Genomic DNA, 17092 nt, shown 5'->3' on the forward strand with positions numbered 1-17092 from the left:
AATTGAATCCACACATTATACAGTGATTACTGACTAATTCATCAATTAAAATGGAGGCTTTACTGAGCTTTTATGTTCAGTTACCATCCTAATTCCCTTCCTTATAGTAATGTTCTTAAACCACACAGCAGCCCACTGAGACTGGCCCTGTTATGGACAGTTTAAAGGTAAAGGAACTGGAGCACAGAGAGGTTAAGTAACTTGCCTGAAGTCACACAGCAAGAGACGGTGCTCTTAACTTTTAGTGCCACCTCATAATAAAAGTTAAATTGTACCCATTGTTTTCTAAGATATGTATCAAGGTGAAATAAAAGTATAAAATATAGCTTAGACATTTTTTCTATTGAAATTTATTTTAAAGAGTTTTTAAAAGCTGTCTAAAGGGATAAACAAGCTATTTGGAAATCTCCCTGAAGAAAGCATTATATGGTAGAAAGATTATAGACTTGCATTAAAAAGACTTGGGCTCAGAGTTGAGCTCCATCTTCAAGCAGCTGTGGAATCTTAGGCAAGTTACTTGACCTTTCTGATTCTCTGATCTCTCCACTTCAACATGGAAGCAGTAATTCATAATGTTACAAGGATCAGATGAATTTATGGCATATAATGAGTCCATATCCCTCCCTTTCATGTGGAAGAGCTAGATAACAGAGTTTCGTTGTAATAGACACACTGAAATTAGCGGAAGACGAATCCTAGAAGGAGCCTACTAAACAGCTCTACCCCGGTATTCAAGCAAATTAGCAGAGATGAGAAGAATGATGGAACATCCCTTCAAAATGGTTACATGAAAAGCCTACAGAAATTTCTTATCCAGGAAAGGTAAAACAAGACATAAGAGTTGGTCCCAAGGATACAAGCCGTTGTGGAAGGGAGGGATGGGTCCAAGGATATCCTGCATCCAAAGATTGGGAAGGAGGAAGGAGGGATGCTCAGAGCAAATGGAGCTGTGGACAACTAAGAACTTGGGCCAGCGGGAGCCTATGCATCTGCAGTGAGCAGGGAAGGCCAGCCAGCGCATGGCATCAGTGGGGGACAAGAGGAGAGAGGGACACTTGCTGTGTAACACCCGCCCTGACGTCCAGCACCAGGAACCATGGCATAAAGGTCTTTAAGCATCCGCTCCAGCATTGCAGTCCATGGTGGGTACTGGCCGCAGCAGCAGTGGTGCTGTTTAGACCCAGCTGCTCCTTCTTCCCACTGCTTCTGGAGACACTGCCTTGGACAAGGACGGCTTTACAAAGGTAAAATGGCAGAGCAATGGCACTAAGACCCTGAAACCCCAGGGCAAATCTGAAATTCCGCCTAAGTCTCCCGGAACTCTTCTGGAGGAATTCAAGGGATTCAGAGCTCCATGGAGGGCACATTCAAAGCCAGATCAGTCTCTTGTGGCCGAGATTTTGACTCAAGTTTATCACCAGCAGCTAGAACCTAGGAAATATCGATGGCATACATGTTTCCGTGTAGGACTCAATATTTTCCATCAGGAAAGAAAGATAATATTCAAGGATACATTCCTTGAAATGAAATCTTTTAAATGCATCTGAAAATATTGGGTCAGTGGAATACCATCTAAGGGGAGAGAATGCTATCTAAGATATTCGAAGGACTTTGAAATGTAAAATTTTTCAATTATAGATTAGGCATATACCGAAGGGGACACTGGTAATTATGTCACCCTAGACCTTCCTGAGCCCAGACCTTATTACTGGATACCCATTAATAAGGCTGCCATTTAGACAGTATTAACTGTCCAGCCTTCAGGCCCGTGGTGCACCTGCCAGACTGGCTCCCAGGCCTCTCTGCTCTGTTCCCAATTCAAAAGAGGAAACTTTGCTTAGAACTCTGGGCCAGCAGCATGCATAGGCAATTCAGCTTTTTCCCATAAGGCTTTCAAAGCAGCACTGAAAAGCTTCCCAGGATACGCATGCAGATGGGCGCTTCTGAAAGAACCCTTGGACACACTGCCCAGGGCTGACCCTTGCCGGGCAGCAGGAAGAGAAGGGAGAGCCCGCTGTGGGCCAGGCATTGTGCAACAAATCAAAGCCAGGACGAGGACCCAGCCAGCTGGACAATGGCTGCGAGAAGCAGCCTCCACAGGCACCAAAATAGAACTGGAACCCACAGTTTTCAGTGTGAAGTTAGAATCTGATCTGAGTGTGGGATGTTTTGCATCTTAAATATAAACTGATGTTATTTCCATGGACATAATGCCCTCAATATCTGCTACCTTAATAATAGGATATTTCGTAGGGTATTATTGTTTTTAAAAAAAAAAAGATTAGAAGATCTAAATACTCATTGATGGGAAAGGTCTATTAATTTTTTAAAAAAGTCACTTGAAAATAGGACCAAATGTTGAGTGGTCAAGCTGGTGTGGGGCATAGTTGGTTATTTTATTCTTTGTGTGTTTCTCTAGTTAATTTCACAGCCTTAGGAAAATAGACACTTGAGCAGAATTCCGTCCCACACCTTATGTGAATTAGTGATTATGGCTGGCAACTTTGTTTATATGAATACTGGTAAATTTAAAATCTCTTACAGAATAAAGCCAAGACATAAGCTAAAAATTGTTGGGCATCTCAGTACACAAATCCTTGTGGAAAGAGTAGGATGGATTTCTAAAAGTAGAATCTTAAACCTACTGCCAGATTATATGCTCAGCAAAGTTGTGCCCATTTTTATCAGTCCTCTGAGAGTGTCTGAGAGTGCCCGTTTCCTTTTGCCTCTGCACCACAAGGTATTATTTCCCTCTATCAGTTTGATCAGCGAAAAGCCTTAATCACGCGTGTTTGCGTTTGCAGTTCTGTGATTGTTCGTAAAGCTAGCCTTGAGCATTGTTCTCTTTCATGCTTACTGGCCCTTGTTTTTCTGCCTCCGTGAATTACCAGTTCGTGTCCTTTGTCCATTTTCCCACTGCTTTGTAAGAAGTCTGTGTAAATGTTTTCAGCATGAACATTCTCTTCCCTCTGGACTTCAGGGACACTCCTCTACTCTTCCTCCTCCTGCTCCCATGCCCACACTCCAGTTTGGTGGACCTCAGCCCTGCTCTCTTTCCACTCAGTCACTCCCCCTTAAGCTATCTAACTTGTACAGACATTCGACTGCCATCCTAGAAAGCTCTCCAAGGAGCAAGGACCATGAACACCTTCGTGTCACCAATCATCCCAGCTTGCTGGGGACTGAGGAGGTTTCCTGAGCAAACTGGTCACCCTGCCAAGTTAGGAGCTCAGTATCTGTGGAATGAATGCATGAGGACCTCGGGGGCTACTTTTCCAGCTGATTACTCTTCTGACTTACAGATCCATATCTGTAATTGCTCTATGGACAGCACCACTGAAATAAAAGCATCTCACTTCCAATATGTTCAAAGTGCTCTCCCCACTCTTTTCCAAGCCAACCCCAGCCCTGCCAAGCCCTTGCTCTTTTGTATCCACTTTTTTCAATGATTCTCCACTTTTTCTTTAGCATTTTAGAATCCCAGTACATGTCCGGGTTGTCAGTTTTGTGAGGCAACAGGCCACCATTAGGGTCATAATCTGCACTGGGAAACTGATGCCAGTGAAAGGCCAGCTGCAGGACAGTTCTATCTCCCGTGGCTCTGCTCCCCAGTCCCTTCACAGCTTCCCTCGCTGGGATGGTTCTAGAGAGTCGGAGTGTGTCCAGCATTTTCCAGGTAATAAAACTTCCTTACACACAAAAGCACATTGTAATAAGTAAAAAGTAGATTATTGATATAACTATTAATATAAGTACAGCAGTGGGGGGCCAGTATGCAAATAACTATAGTTAAACCATAAAAAAGGTAAAACTATACTTTGATTATGTAAATTAGATCAAAGCATTCACGTATTCTATTGCATATTTTACAAAATTGGTAGATTTAATCCAGGACTTTACCCTCTCGGTTCATTTTATGATGAATTGGCCAGAAATACCAGAACTTTCACTGACAAAATTTGCTCTGTATCGTTCATTGGGCTGGTCTTAGTCTGCTCTAGCATATCACCACACCAGATTAGTCAGGCTAACATGACAAAATACCATAGAATGGGTGGCTTAAACCACAGAAATGTCTTTTCTCACAGTTTTGGCGTTGACAAGTCCAAGTTCAGGGTGCCAACGGGCGGCGTCTGTTGAGAACACTTCCTGGCCTAAAGACAGCTTCCTTCTGGCTGTGTCCCCATGAGCCAAAGAAAATTCTTGCCTTTCTTCCTCTTCTTATAAGGGCACCCATTCTGTTGGCGGCTCCAAGCTCCATCCTGATGACCTCATTTAACCCTGATCATGGCCTTAAAGACCCCATGTCAATTACATGGGGGAGGGGGGCTCAACATAATGAATTCCAGGGGACCCGATTCAGTCCAAAACAGTGCTGGTCTTTTGCAGCATAACTGAATTTCAGTAACTCAGTTCCTTCAAACATGGTTATTTACACACAGGTAATGACACAAATTTCTCCATTTTTTAAAACTTATTTTTACCTGAGGGCTATCAGCTGCCCCTACAGCACTGCTTGGAATTCTCCATGAAGGTTCACTCCACACATCTGTTGCTATAGCTCCAGCCATCGGAGACAGTTCACCCAGCAGAGTTCACTTAAGCCTCTTTTTCTCACCCCCTCCCGGAGAATGGAGGAATTTATCCTTATGGGACTCACTCTTGCCTCCCCTTCTTCCTACCTGTAAGCAAACAGCTACCCACTCTTTTCATCCTGTCTTCTGCTTCTCTTTGTTTCAATCGTGAGATACCTCCTTCCCTTCTCTAGCTATCCAGCTGTACTTCTCGGGATTGATATCTAGTCCATGGATGTATGTATGTTTCTCTAAAAACTATATATTTGAGTAACGTGGTGGCACCTTACACATCGCCACATCCTTTACGTCTTGCAAAGTGCTTTCACTTGTAGGACCTGCCTGGTTCTCTCAACAAACCAGGGTAGATGAGTTGCCAGACGAATACACAAAGCTTAGAGGAATCTCTCCACGTCCAGCTGTGAAGGCTGAGACTCAAAAAAGTGAAGCAACTCTCTAAGGTCATTCCTGACCTTTGCCTCTTCCAACCTCAAAATCTTCTTGACCGACATGTAGATCATTTGTGTGCAGGAATAGATATTTTTGTCTATACATGGTATTTCAGAAATCCGTTTTTGTGGCACGTGAAACACAGGCACGTTACATACAAATGGTGGGAGATGGGCGTATTTGTTTGCCCACAGACGGCTGCCAGTAGATGTCTGATCGGAATATAGCTGTTAATTCCATCACGGGTAGCTGCACACTCTAGGTGCTAAGCGTATCTGCTAACATCCGTTCTTGGCAACGCTCATACAAGCATCCATCTCTAATGGTAAAGAGATGAACAGTTTTCTAAAGATACTACCTTGATGTCTTTTGGTGCCAAAAGTTATGACGTCTCTTAAAGATCTTATAGAGACTGTCTTTAGTGAGGACATTATTGAATTCTAACAGATAAGTTAGAAGTGTCACAATTGCTTTCTGCAAGCTGGAGACCCCACCGTGGGCATATTTTAAGTCAGGGCAGAGGGCAGCCCACCAAGGCCCCAGCTCAAATAGGCAGAGAGTAAACTCTCTCCTCCCTACCTTCCTAGTTAGTCTGTTGATTCAAATGCTAATCTCACCCAGAAACACCCTTAGGCACACACCCAGAAATAACCTTTGGTCAAATACCTGGGGCGCCTTTTAAAGCTGACACGTAAAATGAACCATCACATTCCCTTCTCTGCATTTACTCTTGCTTCTTAGGACATAGGAAACAATGTTAAAGTTGCAATTCACTGCTAATAAAGTACCTTCCGCTGCGTTTATATTTAAAAATGTAAAAGTCAATTGTGAACGTGCTTGTTGACTTTTAAAAAATATTGAGAAAATAGTCTTAAGTGTGGGAAGCGGGTTCTGATCCTTTAGCTTTGGTCAGTTGGCCTTACTCGGTAACAGAGCTCCGTGAAGGGGGGCTGGGAGCTCCAGGGAATTGATCGCAACCATTTTGGTCCCTTTGCCCAACAATAAATCAGACAAAAAGAATGTCAAAGGCCGTAACCCAGGATCATTGAACATGCCGTAGTCCTTGTGAACAGTGCCCCTTGGAGGTGTGCGGCTCAGAGACTGCATGGCCACAGATGGTGGTCCGGCCAAGGGCGTGGGCTAGAAGAGTCATCACAAGCCAGTAAGTGACCTGAAGGCACTTTTAGAAGGGAGCATAGCACAATAACTTGCTGAAGGAGAAAGAATGAGGTTGTTGAATTAAAAGCCCCATATTTGAGGCATTTGGGTGGCTCAGTGGGTTAAGCCTCTGCCTTGGGCTCAGGTCATGATCTCAGGGTCCTGGGATTGAGCCCTACATTGGGCTCTCTGCTCAGCGGGGAACCTGCTTCCCCCTCTCTATCTGCCTGCTGCTGTGCCTACTTATGATCTCTCTTTCAAATAAATAAATAAAAGCTTGAAAGAAAGAAAGAAAGAAAGAAAGAAAGAAAGAAAGAAAGAAAGAAAGAAAGAAAGAAAGAGAAATCTCCATATTCAAGTACTGGTGCCTTTTATTTTTTTTTTTTAAGATTTTATTTATTTATTCGACAGAGACAGAGGGATCACAAGTAGGCAGAGAGGCAGGTGGGGGTGGGGAGGAGCAGGCTCCTTGCTGAGCCGAGAGCCAGATGTGAGGCTCGATCCCAGGCGGCTGGGATCATGACCTGAGCCTAGGGCAGAGGCTTAACCCACTGAGCCACCCAGGTGCCCCAGGTTTCTTTTTAAAGAAGCAGTCTGAGGCAAGCCCGCTAAGGTCTGTGAGATAGGGTCTTCTATAACTCTACTTGCTTTGCAGAATCTTGAGGGAAAGTGTATATATAAATGTGTGTACGGTTTTACAGGCGAGATAAACACGACACCAGGCGAGGTAGGCACAAGGCAAGATTTATTAAAGGCTCCCTCGGGCGAGGTTCCAGACTCCAGAGAGGAGAGTTGGGGAAGTCGTGCTGGGAGGGGGTCGAGTGGGTCTTTTATCTGGGTTAAGACAGGGAATAGGTTCACAGGCATATAAGGTATGGTATTCGGGGATTGGAGGGTTGGGGAATCCTGATGTTCCAGTTTCTTGCATAGATATCGGGTTACTTGTGGAGATGTGACCTGGGCGTACATACTTATGGCGGGAGAGTCAAGGGTTAAAAAGGGGCGGGGCCTGGAAGATGGCAGCCAGGCGGTCGTTTCTATTGTTTCTCCTGTATTCCCCAGCCCGGACCCAACAATGTGGGTTTTATTTTAATCAATAAAAGGGAAGCTTACAGAAGGAAGGAATGGCCCCACCTGCCTCACATCAGTGACTGAGTTAGGGGACCAAGGTGTTTATGGAGGACTGCTTCAGCCTGTGATAGTTCCACTAGCGGGGGGGGGGGGGGGGGGGGGGGGGGGGGGGGGGGGGGGGGGGGGGGGGGGGGGGGGGCGGGGGGGGGGCGTCTCTCCCTATCCTTCCAGCTGCACCCCCCCCGCCCCCGCCGAGTTTGGGCTCATAAATAGCAGCCCGAGAGCACCTGTCTGCCTGCCTACAAAGCCTGGCATCCACAACCCACCAAAGCCTGCCCTTTCCTGGCATCTCACAATGCAGTAAGAGCAAAGACACGTGGAACTCACCCATGCCTTTAACGACATTTCAATCCTTCTGTTCTTTTTGTTACAAGGTAAACTGCATAGCGTCAGACTCAGACCCCGAAGATTCTCACTCCCAAGCCCAGGCAGAACCAACTGCACGTGAAGAGCAGAGCGGGGTGAGGGAGGGAATCGGTGTTGGCCCAACAGAGAAGAAAAATCAGTTACGAGGAAAGAAAATGTTATCATTAAGCCTTTAAAAACAATGGATTAGACGTATCTATATCAGCATATAAAGAATGAAAGGGAGATAGAAAAAAAGAGAGTGCTTTTACATTTAAGTTCCTGGTTTCAAAGAATTCAAAAATTCAGAGTTTTTTTTTTTAATTGAGATGAAATTCATATAATATAAAATTAACCATGTGGGGGTGCCTGGGTGCCTCCATCGGTTAAGCGTCTGACTCTTGATTTGGGCTCAGGTCATGATCTTGGGATGGTGAGATGGAGCCCCAAGTCGGGCTCCACGCTGAGCTTGGAGTCTGTGTAAAATTCTCTCCGTCTCCCTCTCTGCCCCTCCCCACTTACATGTGTATGCTCTCTCAGAGAATAATTTTTTTCATTTATCATTTTAATGTGAACAATTCAGTGGCACTTAGCACATTTACAGTGTTGGGCAACCATCACTTCTATATAGTTCCCAAAGCATCTGAAAGTATATCTTGTACTAGAATTTTACATGCAGAAACTATAGGAAAAATAGGAGATTTTCTTAGGCTTTTCAACTATTTGAACTTAACTCCCTGATTGTATTTGAGAACTCAGTTGGATTGTCTCTACTTGCCTAACATATATCTTCAGTGTTGAAAAATGGGTAATTTAAATGTTTTCACAGTTGATTAGTAGGTGGGAGAGGTGATTATGGATTTCTGCAGACAGGAGAAATCCCATATATTTATGTTCATATGCATACTGACAGTGCATTAAGTGATTCAACAAAAAGTTGAGAATTGTTTCAGACACACGCATTTCTTCCATACAAGATCATGCAGGCAGATCGATCAGTGGTATCATTAATAAAAACGGACCTCAATGCAAAATTGAATGTAGTCCCTCAGCTTGCCACCAAATTTCTCCTACAAAGTGACAAAGTTAGTTTAACTGAGCAAAAAATGAACTTCTAGAGCATTGGGGTGAGAATGATGTAGACTGATTGTTTCTCCTTTGGTGGTGGGAGTGAATATTCTATTGCCAGTGGACAGAGAAGGATGCTTTCTTGCTCATACTTTCTGTAGTCATTCATGGAGACTGCCCAAGGCTCCAGACCTAAAGAATCATCTGATTAGGAAAACAAGATGGACACCATCTTGCTACCTTGAATCTGACTGCTAGCCTATCAGGCATGGTCCTGTATCTCTACCCCTACTCTGAGCCATCAACCATATGAGCTGGACTTTGCAACCAAGTTAATGGACTCTTTGTCTAAGTTGACTATCTCTAGTCCTGGTAGATATGGGCATGCTTTGTGTGTTACTACTGTAACCACATAGAACCCAAAAAAATCTTCCTGAAAAACGGGATGGCAAATTCTTCTTTTGCTACTTCTCTTTTTTACGATTTCTCAAATAGCAAGATAAGACTAAGGCAGAATCCTGTCTTGGACTCCTGAAAAGTCACTGCTTCATGATTTATGAGCTTTCCACCTAAAGGAAGAATCAATAAAAGGAAAAGACTTGGGGAGAACAATCCAATAAGAAACTTTAAGCACATTATTACTTTTCTAAAGTTCTATAGTACCACTTTATATATAGTAAGAGCTCGATATATATTTGTTATTTGAATTGAATGAGGATATTTTTTCTTCTTTAGTATCTCTACTCTAAAATACATTTTGCCTTACCATATTGATCAAATAATTGTAGTATTTGGTGCCAGCGGTTCCACTCAAATAATTATTTTTGAGTAGCCTTCGATTTTTCTAATAATCTGCTGTGTTCCTCATCCTGCCCCTTCAATGTCTACTATTAGTCATGAGACCACGTGTGCATTGCCCATAGCAGTGTCTCAAATTCTAGATTCATTTTAATCTCATTTTAAAATGCATATTCCTGGGCTGCCAACCACAGTGCTCTTTAGGTCTGAGAAGTGATCTCGGAACCTGCATTTTAACAAGCACCCCAAGTGACTGAGGTGCGGGTAATCCATGGTGAATGCTTTAGAAACTGAGCCATAGATTTGATGATGCTGCCCTAGACTCCAGGACCGGCCTTAGGGCAGAAAGACAGAGAACCAGCCATTAGTTCATTGTGGGTGCAGTGATGATGGTCCCTTGCTGGGACACAGTCTTGTCTCATGAAGTCATTACTTTGTCCTCCTTCCTACTCTGTACCCCAAATCCAGCCGGTCTTGCCCTATATCTTGGTAGCTGGGTGCATGGTATTCCTGGGCTTCGCTGGCAGCTAGATGGAGAAGTGTCAATTACTAAACCCCATATGTAATGATCTGGCTATCCACCAGATCCTCTACCCATGGCCAAACTCTGCTGAACGCCTCCAGCGGCTACTGCTTCCAAGTCTTCTTACTCTCTATCTTGCCCATGCAGGTTTTCTGGATGGCTCTTCCCCACACTAAAACCTCACTCCTCATGACAGACAGTCCTGACTGAACATGCTGATGACCCTTTACCCAGAACTAGCCAACAGGAATAGGATAATCCCCAGTCTGGCTAGAATGGAGGTCATACCTGCTCATTAACCCAAGTTTAACATGAGAGAATTCAGAAGAGGAACATTAAAAGTGAGAATAAAATGATGGTTGCCAGAGGGAAGGGAGGTGAGGGAATGGACGAAATGGGTAAAGGGGATTGAGAGGTACAAGCTACCAGCTGGAAAATAAATAAGACATGGGGATACAGTGTACAACATAGGGAATATAGCCCATAATATTCTAACAACTTTGCATGATGACAGATGGTAACCAGACTTATTGTGGTGACCATTTTGTAATGTATGCAAACATTGAGTCACTATGCCGTACAGCTGAAACTAATGCAACATTGTCTGTCAATTATTCCTTGACAGAACAGAAAGTGAGAAACAACTCAAAATAACATAATCTTTGTTGCATACAGCCTGTTGTCAAGAATAGCCCAAAATAAATGCAGATTGAAATTAAAGTGTTCTCATTTGGCTTTCAGGCTGGTACAGTGAGTTGGGGTTAGAACACCCTTATTTCAAAAGAACCCTGTGTAGACCCTCGTTTACCATGCTGAAATAATGGAGACCAAAGCGGGGCTGTCCCTCCATCCAAGGCACTTCCAGAGGGCCTTTATGTAGCTAAGGAGGACAAGTAAGTTGTACCTAACTAAGTGCAGTTAGCCACTGTCAGCGAGAGTGAGCCAGTTAGATGAGATGGATCATCTCCAAGGAGATAAGGCATGGCCCAGCCAGGGATGTGTTTAGACATGACTTATTAAAAGACTATAGACTGAAATGAAGGTTGCAGACAAGACTAGCACCTTCCCAAATTGTTACTTCACCTCTTGTGAGCTGAAATATTATCTCTGAATACAAGAGGAAGCTTCAGCTAAGAATAGAACAGTCTAGGAGCACCTGGGTGGTGCAGTTAGTTAAGAACCCGATTCTTGGTTTCGGCTCAGGTCATGATCTCAGGGTAGTGAGATGGACCCCTACATCAGGCTCTGTGCTCCGTGCAAAATCTGCTTGAGATTCTCTGTTCTGTCGCTCTGCTCCTCCTTTTCATGCTCTCTCTCTCTCTCTCCTCCCCCTCCTTCCCTTTCTCTCTAAAATAAATAAAGAAATCTTTTTAAAAAAAATAATAGAACAGTCTAAAGATTTCTTCTCTATTCTGGTTCATTCATTTATTTAACAAACAGGATTTTTTTTTTTTTAATTTTCTATGCATCTCAGGCCTCAACCCTTATGGTTGAAGTCTATCTCGCAATAGAGTTTAGGTTATGAATTTAGCTTGAACACAGATCTACCCGGGACTTTAATTCTCTCACCTATCTGTATGAGGCGAAAAAACACTGTGGATATTACAGTGATAGGCGGTAGACATAGTAAGAATTGCCCCCCAAGGAAGCCAAGCCTCAATTCACTTTCCAATGGGGAAACAGAGCTTGAAGCTTATGGTAAAGGTGCTAGGCAACAGGACGAAAGGATGAAGGTGCCCACAGATTAAAGAGAAACCTTCCCATGGACACCATAAAGCAAACCAAGTTGTCTTGGATGGCATAGATTCATCTTAGGGTTCCATTATGTCCTTTCCTTGTTTTACTAGGCGTTGAAGAGTAATTGAAATACCAGATGCTATATAAGGTAATAGTTTTATTAGCTTAAACCAGTGGTTCAGCCACCTGGACGAACTGCTAAAGCACTGATTGCTCAGCAAGACCCCCTGAGTTTCTGACTCAGTGGGTCTGCAATAGGACCTGGGGATTTGCAGAACTAGTAAGTCCCAGGTGTTGCTAATGCTGCTGGTCTGAGGACCACACTTTGAGAACCACAGGCTTAAACAGACTTCTAGAGGAAGCTTGAGAAATGTTGTTCCATAAAGCAACGTAGACAGCATCACTAGATTTAAAATCTTTCAGTGCCTGTTGTTTCTCTGACTACAAAATAATAATGTGTACTAAAAGAAAAAAAGTTTTAATAAAAAAAGCAATAAATTCAGGGGCACCTGACTGGCTCAGTCGGTGGAACATGTGACTCTTGGTCTCAGGATGGTGAGTTCAAGTCGCACATTGGGTGTAGAGATCACTAAAAAAAATAAATAAATAAACTTTAAAAAAATTCATAAAACAACCTAAGTAAATGTAAAGCCTCGCAATGATAGCCATTGATGATACTGCTGTGCATTCTTATAAATTTTTCTTATGTATATGTTTATATATAATTACATATACAATCTTCTCTCGTGTATATATATATGTAATATATATAAAATATTTATATAAAACATTGGAATATATAATAATATATGTAATGTAATATATATAAAAGATTGGAATCATCTTATACATATTATTTTGTGGGGCACCTGGGTGGCTCAGTGGGTTAAGCTGCTGCCTTCAGCTCAGGTCATGATCTCGGGGTCCTGGGATCGAGTCCCGCATCGGGCTCTCTGCTCAGCGGGGAGCCTGTTTCCCCCTCTCTCTCTTTCTGCCTGCCTCTCTGCCTACTTGTGATCTATCTCTGTCAAATAAATAAAATCTTTAAAAAAAAAATATTATTTTGTAACATACCTTTTCACTTAATAGTATATTGTAAACATCTTTTTTTTTAAGATTTTATTTATTTATTTGACAGACAGAGATCACCAATAGGCAGAGAGGTAGGCAGAGAGAGAGAGAGGAGGAAGCAGGCTCCCTGATAAGCAGAGAGCCCGATGTGGGATCCCAGGACCCCGGGATTATGACCTGAGCCAAAGGCAGAGGCTTTAAACCACTGAGCCACCCAGGCGCCCCTATAAACATCTTCTATGATCCAGCAATTGCACTACTAGGTATTTATCCAAAGGATACAAAAATACTGATCGGAAGGGATATATGCACCCCAATATTTATAGCAGCATTAGCAACAATAGAAAATTATGGAATGAGCCCAAATGTCTATCAACTAGATGCATGGGTAAAGAAGATGTGGTACACACACACACACACACACACACACACACACACACAGGAATATTACTCAGCCATAAAAAAGAATGAAATCTTTCCATTTGCAATGACATGGATGGAGCTAGACAGTATTATGCTAGGCAAAATAAGTCAGTCAGAGAAAGACAAATACCATATGTTTCACTCATAGTGGAATTTAAGAAACAAAACCAATGAACATAGGGAGAAAAAGGAAAAAAATAGAGGCAAACCAGAAAACAGACTCTTAATTATAAACAATAAACTGGTGGAGGGAAGGCGGTGGGGCGATGGGTTAAATGAGTGATGGGGAAGAAGGAGGGCTCTTGTGATGAGCCCTGGGTGTTGTATATAAGTGATAAATCACTAAATTCTACACAGGAAACAAATATTACCCTGTATGTTAACTAACTAGAATTTAAATAAAAACTTGAAAAAAAAATCTTTCTATGTCAATACAGTTCTAGAACATGATTTGCTGTATCCTCTGAATACAGGTACTATAGTACATTTAAACTGTTCCCATTTTCAGGACACTTAGGTTGTTTTGCCAAGTCCTTCCTGTTAAAATGGTATCAGCATAAATATTCTGATAAATCTTTATGCACGTCCTTAATTATTTTCTAAAGACAATTTCCCAGAAGAAAAATTCCCAAGTCCACAGTTATATAAATTTTGAAGGCTTTTAATACATTCTGCCAGAATACTGTTCAGTGAAATATTGGATCAATTTACACACCCACCAGCACTGTGCGGGGATCTTCTCACACTTTCACATAACACCAAGTATGTTTTCCTTTCCCAGTTTAATAAAGGGAAAGTGATATCTTACTTATATTTTTAGTTACAGTGGGGTCCATAGTAGTATCCCATTCAGTGATTTCCTACTTTCTTTCGTACCTTCGAAAATCTAACTCATCACAAAGCAATTTTTTTGTTTGAGAGTTTACGTGTTTGCTGTTTCATAGAACCCAGCCTGCCTTTCGTCTTTGTTACGGACAAACAAACAAAAATCTCAGAGTAGAACAACTTTTGTTGTATTATGTAAACTTTGGGGAAATAAACTTGTTATAAAACTCTGTATTTTGGATCTGTCTGAGGTGATATGCAAACTCAATTTTCATTACATGAATTTATTATAACTACAATGTAATTAATCTAACTACTTATTAACTAATGCATGGGAAAAAAGTATCCACCATGATTAAAAGAGAAAAGTGATAGAACAATGTATCTTGTTTCTATTTACTATTCAATAAATATTAAACTGAACTACACAATGTGAATACTAAAATGAATTTTCTTGGTGATACACTAACCTGAACTTTCTTGTGGATACACAGGGACTGTTAGGTGAAAAGTATGGGAACATTCGAATCCCGGGAGAAGTTGAAGCCTCAGAGTTTGAAATGATTTTGGATGCCGCCGTAGAGGCAAAGCTGGACACCAAGCTTCTGGAAGAGTGGTACTGTCGCGATGAGAACTCAGTGCCGGCAGCTTATTACCTCAGACCTAAATCGGAAATGCTGAAAAGCAATAAAAATGCAGTGAGTTATCTTTCCCTCCAAAATATGTTCGTGTCTATTACTTTTAGCCATCGGTCATCCACAGAAAAGGCACAGCAGACGGAAAATTACTCTTCCCTGGACCCTACATTTCTTTGTAACAACAAAATCCAAAGCTAAGAAACTTTCCAATTTTTGACTTACCTTTCTTTTCGGCCGCTCAGACTCTCCTCCTGGAGTTATTTCCTTCCTTTGGAAGCTCCACTAATGGAGGTCTATTGGTGATAAACTGTGTTTACTTGAAAATACTCTAAATTTTCCCATTTTGCCATAATGTGTCTACAATATTCTGAATTACTGGTATATGTCATGCTTCCTATATTCATGAATTCATGTATTCTATCTGTTCTGGAAAGTTCTCAGTTAACATCTCATCAAATAATGTCTTTCCTCAATTCCCTCTGTTCTTTCTTTTTTGTACTATAATTGAGTTTACACTGGACCATCACAGTCTGTCCTCCATTTCTCTTGATTCTCTTTCATATTTCCAATTTTCTTAGCTCTCCATGCTGCTGTCCAGAGGACTATTTTAGGTCTTTTCCAATTCAGTATTTTTTTTTTCAGCTGTGTCCACTCTGTTCATGCATTAAGCTTTCAACAGTTATATTTTTGATTTGTGAAAGCTTTTGGGAAGAGAGGGCTTTTTTGAATCTGGCTAGCTATTTTTAAAGTCTCTCATTTTTTAATTCAATTATTTTTCCTTTAATATTTCATACATAGTTTATATTCTTGTATCTTATGTAGAATCCTGGAGTGAGGTTGATTCATGCATTTGTATAATGGAAATAGTATCAATGTCTCCTCTCCAACTTGGTTCCTAAATGTATTTACCACGTATCCCCTGAAACAGAATAAAGGAGGAAGAGAAAAGGGGTGGGCCTTTTCCTTGCATAGGATTCCTAGAGAGATTGAAAAGAAGGCATAGATATCCATCCCTCTTCCAAAGAGAACATCCTTGATACATTCAGTGCCAAGGCATCTCTGAGAGGACAGCTCTGACTTGGCAACAGTTCATTTAAGAATCTTGAGTACTTCTCATTCTGATATTTTAGCATACAGCATTTTCTGCATGCAATATGAAATCATGTCAGGATTCTTAATTTTTCTTCTTCCCCCCCTCCCCCATGCATTATTCATAGTACTTATTTGCAAAAATCTGTGTCTATGGCTAGGAATCTTAGGGTAAATCCAAACCATTCCTCAGTTAAATATGCCAGGAGTCCATGTATTGCTGGTAAATGTAGATATCAAAAAACCTAATATCTTAAGAAACCAGGTTTAGACAGTGGTTTGGGAACCCTTGCTTGTATGTTACTATTTGGCTTGAGGTATTCCTATGTCATTCTAAGATCCTCCAGGGAAATTTAAGTTATTCTCTAAGTCCCACCTAATATTTCTTCATAAATTATTGTTAAATAAGTGAATGCATGAATAATATCATCACCAAGACTCTATAATTGTTACTTGTTTGGTTGGTGGTGCTCCCATTTGATTTCCTAGAGAATCAGAAACAAATCAAGAGACAACTAAAGACAATTAAATGGAAACATAAAAGCACCTGTCCTTTAACTTCCTGTTCTCTTTAGAGGATACTAAAGACATCATTTTGTTATGACATTTGTATCAAAGCCCAAGAGGGACTTGCTACTCAATCTGCTGGCAGTGCACCATGACCACAAGTTCTCCCGAGGACTCGCCCACTCCAAACCTGCTAGCCTTGGCGCTGAGCTTAAGGCAGATTTTGTTAAAGCCATGCACATGCCACATTGTCACCTGGTCCACAGCTGCCAGCACACCATGCCCAGCCATGCACCCCCAGCCATCATCTCACACCAGGCCTAGGCATACCTAACCATCATCACACAACTGCCCCCCAGCCTCCTGTCCCTAGCCACCCAAGGATGTAGCCCTTAGTTAGCACTTTGGAGATCTGGCATATGACTAGGGGCCCAGCCCAAATTTTGCTAATACCACCACCCCCATCTCAATTTCCCCAGCGGTCTTGCCCCCTAAGAATTGGTCTGCCTGGGTCCCACTAATACCCCTGAGGGCAAGCACAGCCCACATCAGGCAATGAGACAGTGCAGATGACTGCATTGAAAGGAAAAGTGATTCCAACACAACAGCAGGGCATAAGCAACACAGACAGGATACTCTACTGAAGAGTCAAGTTCTGGTGAACATGGGCCACTGCACTGCAAGGGACTCCATGACCTCTTCTTCATAGAGTCACTACTTTCAAGAGCAGAAGACATAGCTGACTTTCTTAACAC

The 17092-nt window shown here is 42.1% G+C and overlaps 1 protein-coding gene across 1 annotated transcript in view; it reads left to right on the top strand.

The window, feature by feature from the left end:
* Positions 1-17092, top strand: part of NWD2 (NACHT and WD repeat domain containing 2) — a 182051-nt gene that overhangs the window by 142981 nt on the left and 21978 nt on the right. The window contains exon 4 of the mRNA XM_047719087.1: positions 14598-14801. Coding sequence (XP_047575043.1) covers positions 14598-14801 — 204 coding nt within the window. The remainder of the gene's footprint in view (positions 1-14597; positions 14802-17092) is intronic.

This window comes from Lutra lutra, chromosome 2 (genome assembly GCF_902655055.1).
Source record: "Lutra lutra chromosome 2, mLutLut1.2, whole genome shotgun sequence".
In the NCBI taxonomy this organism is placed as follows: Eukaryota; Metazoa; Chordata; class Mammalia; order Carnivora; family Mustelidae; genus Lutra; species Lutra lutra.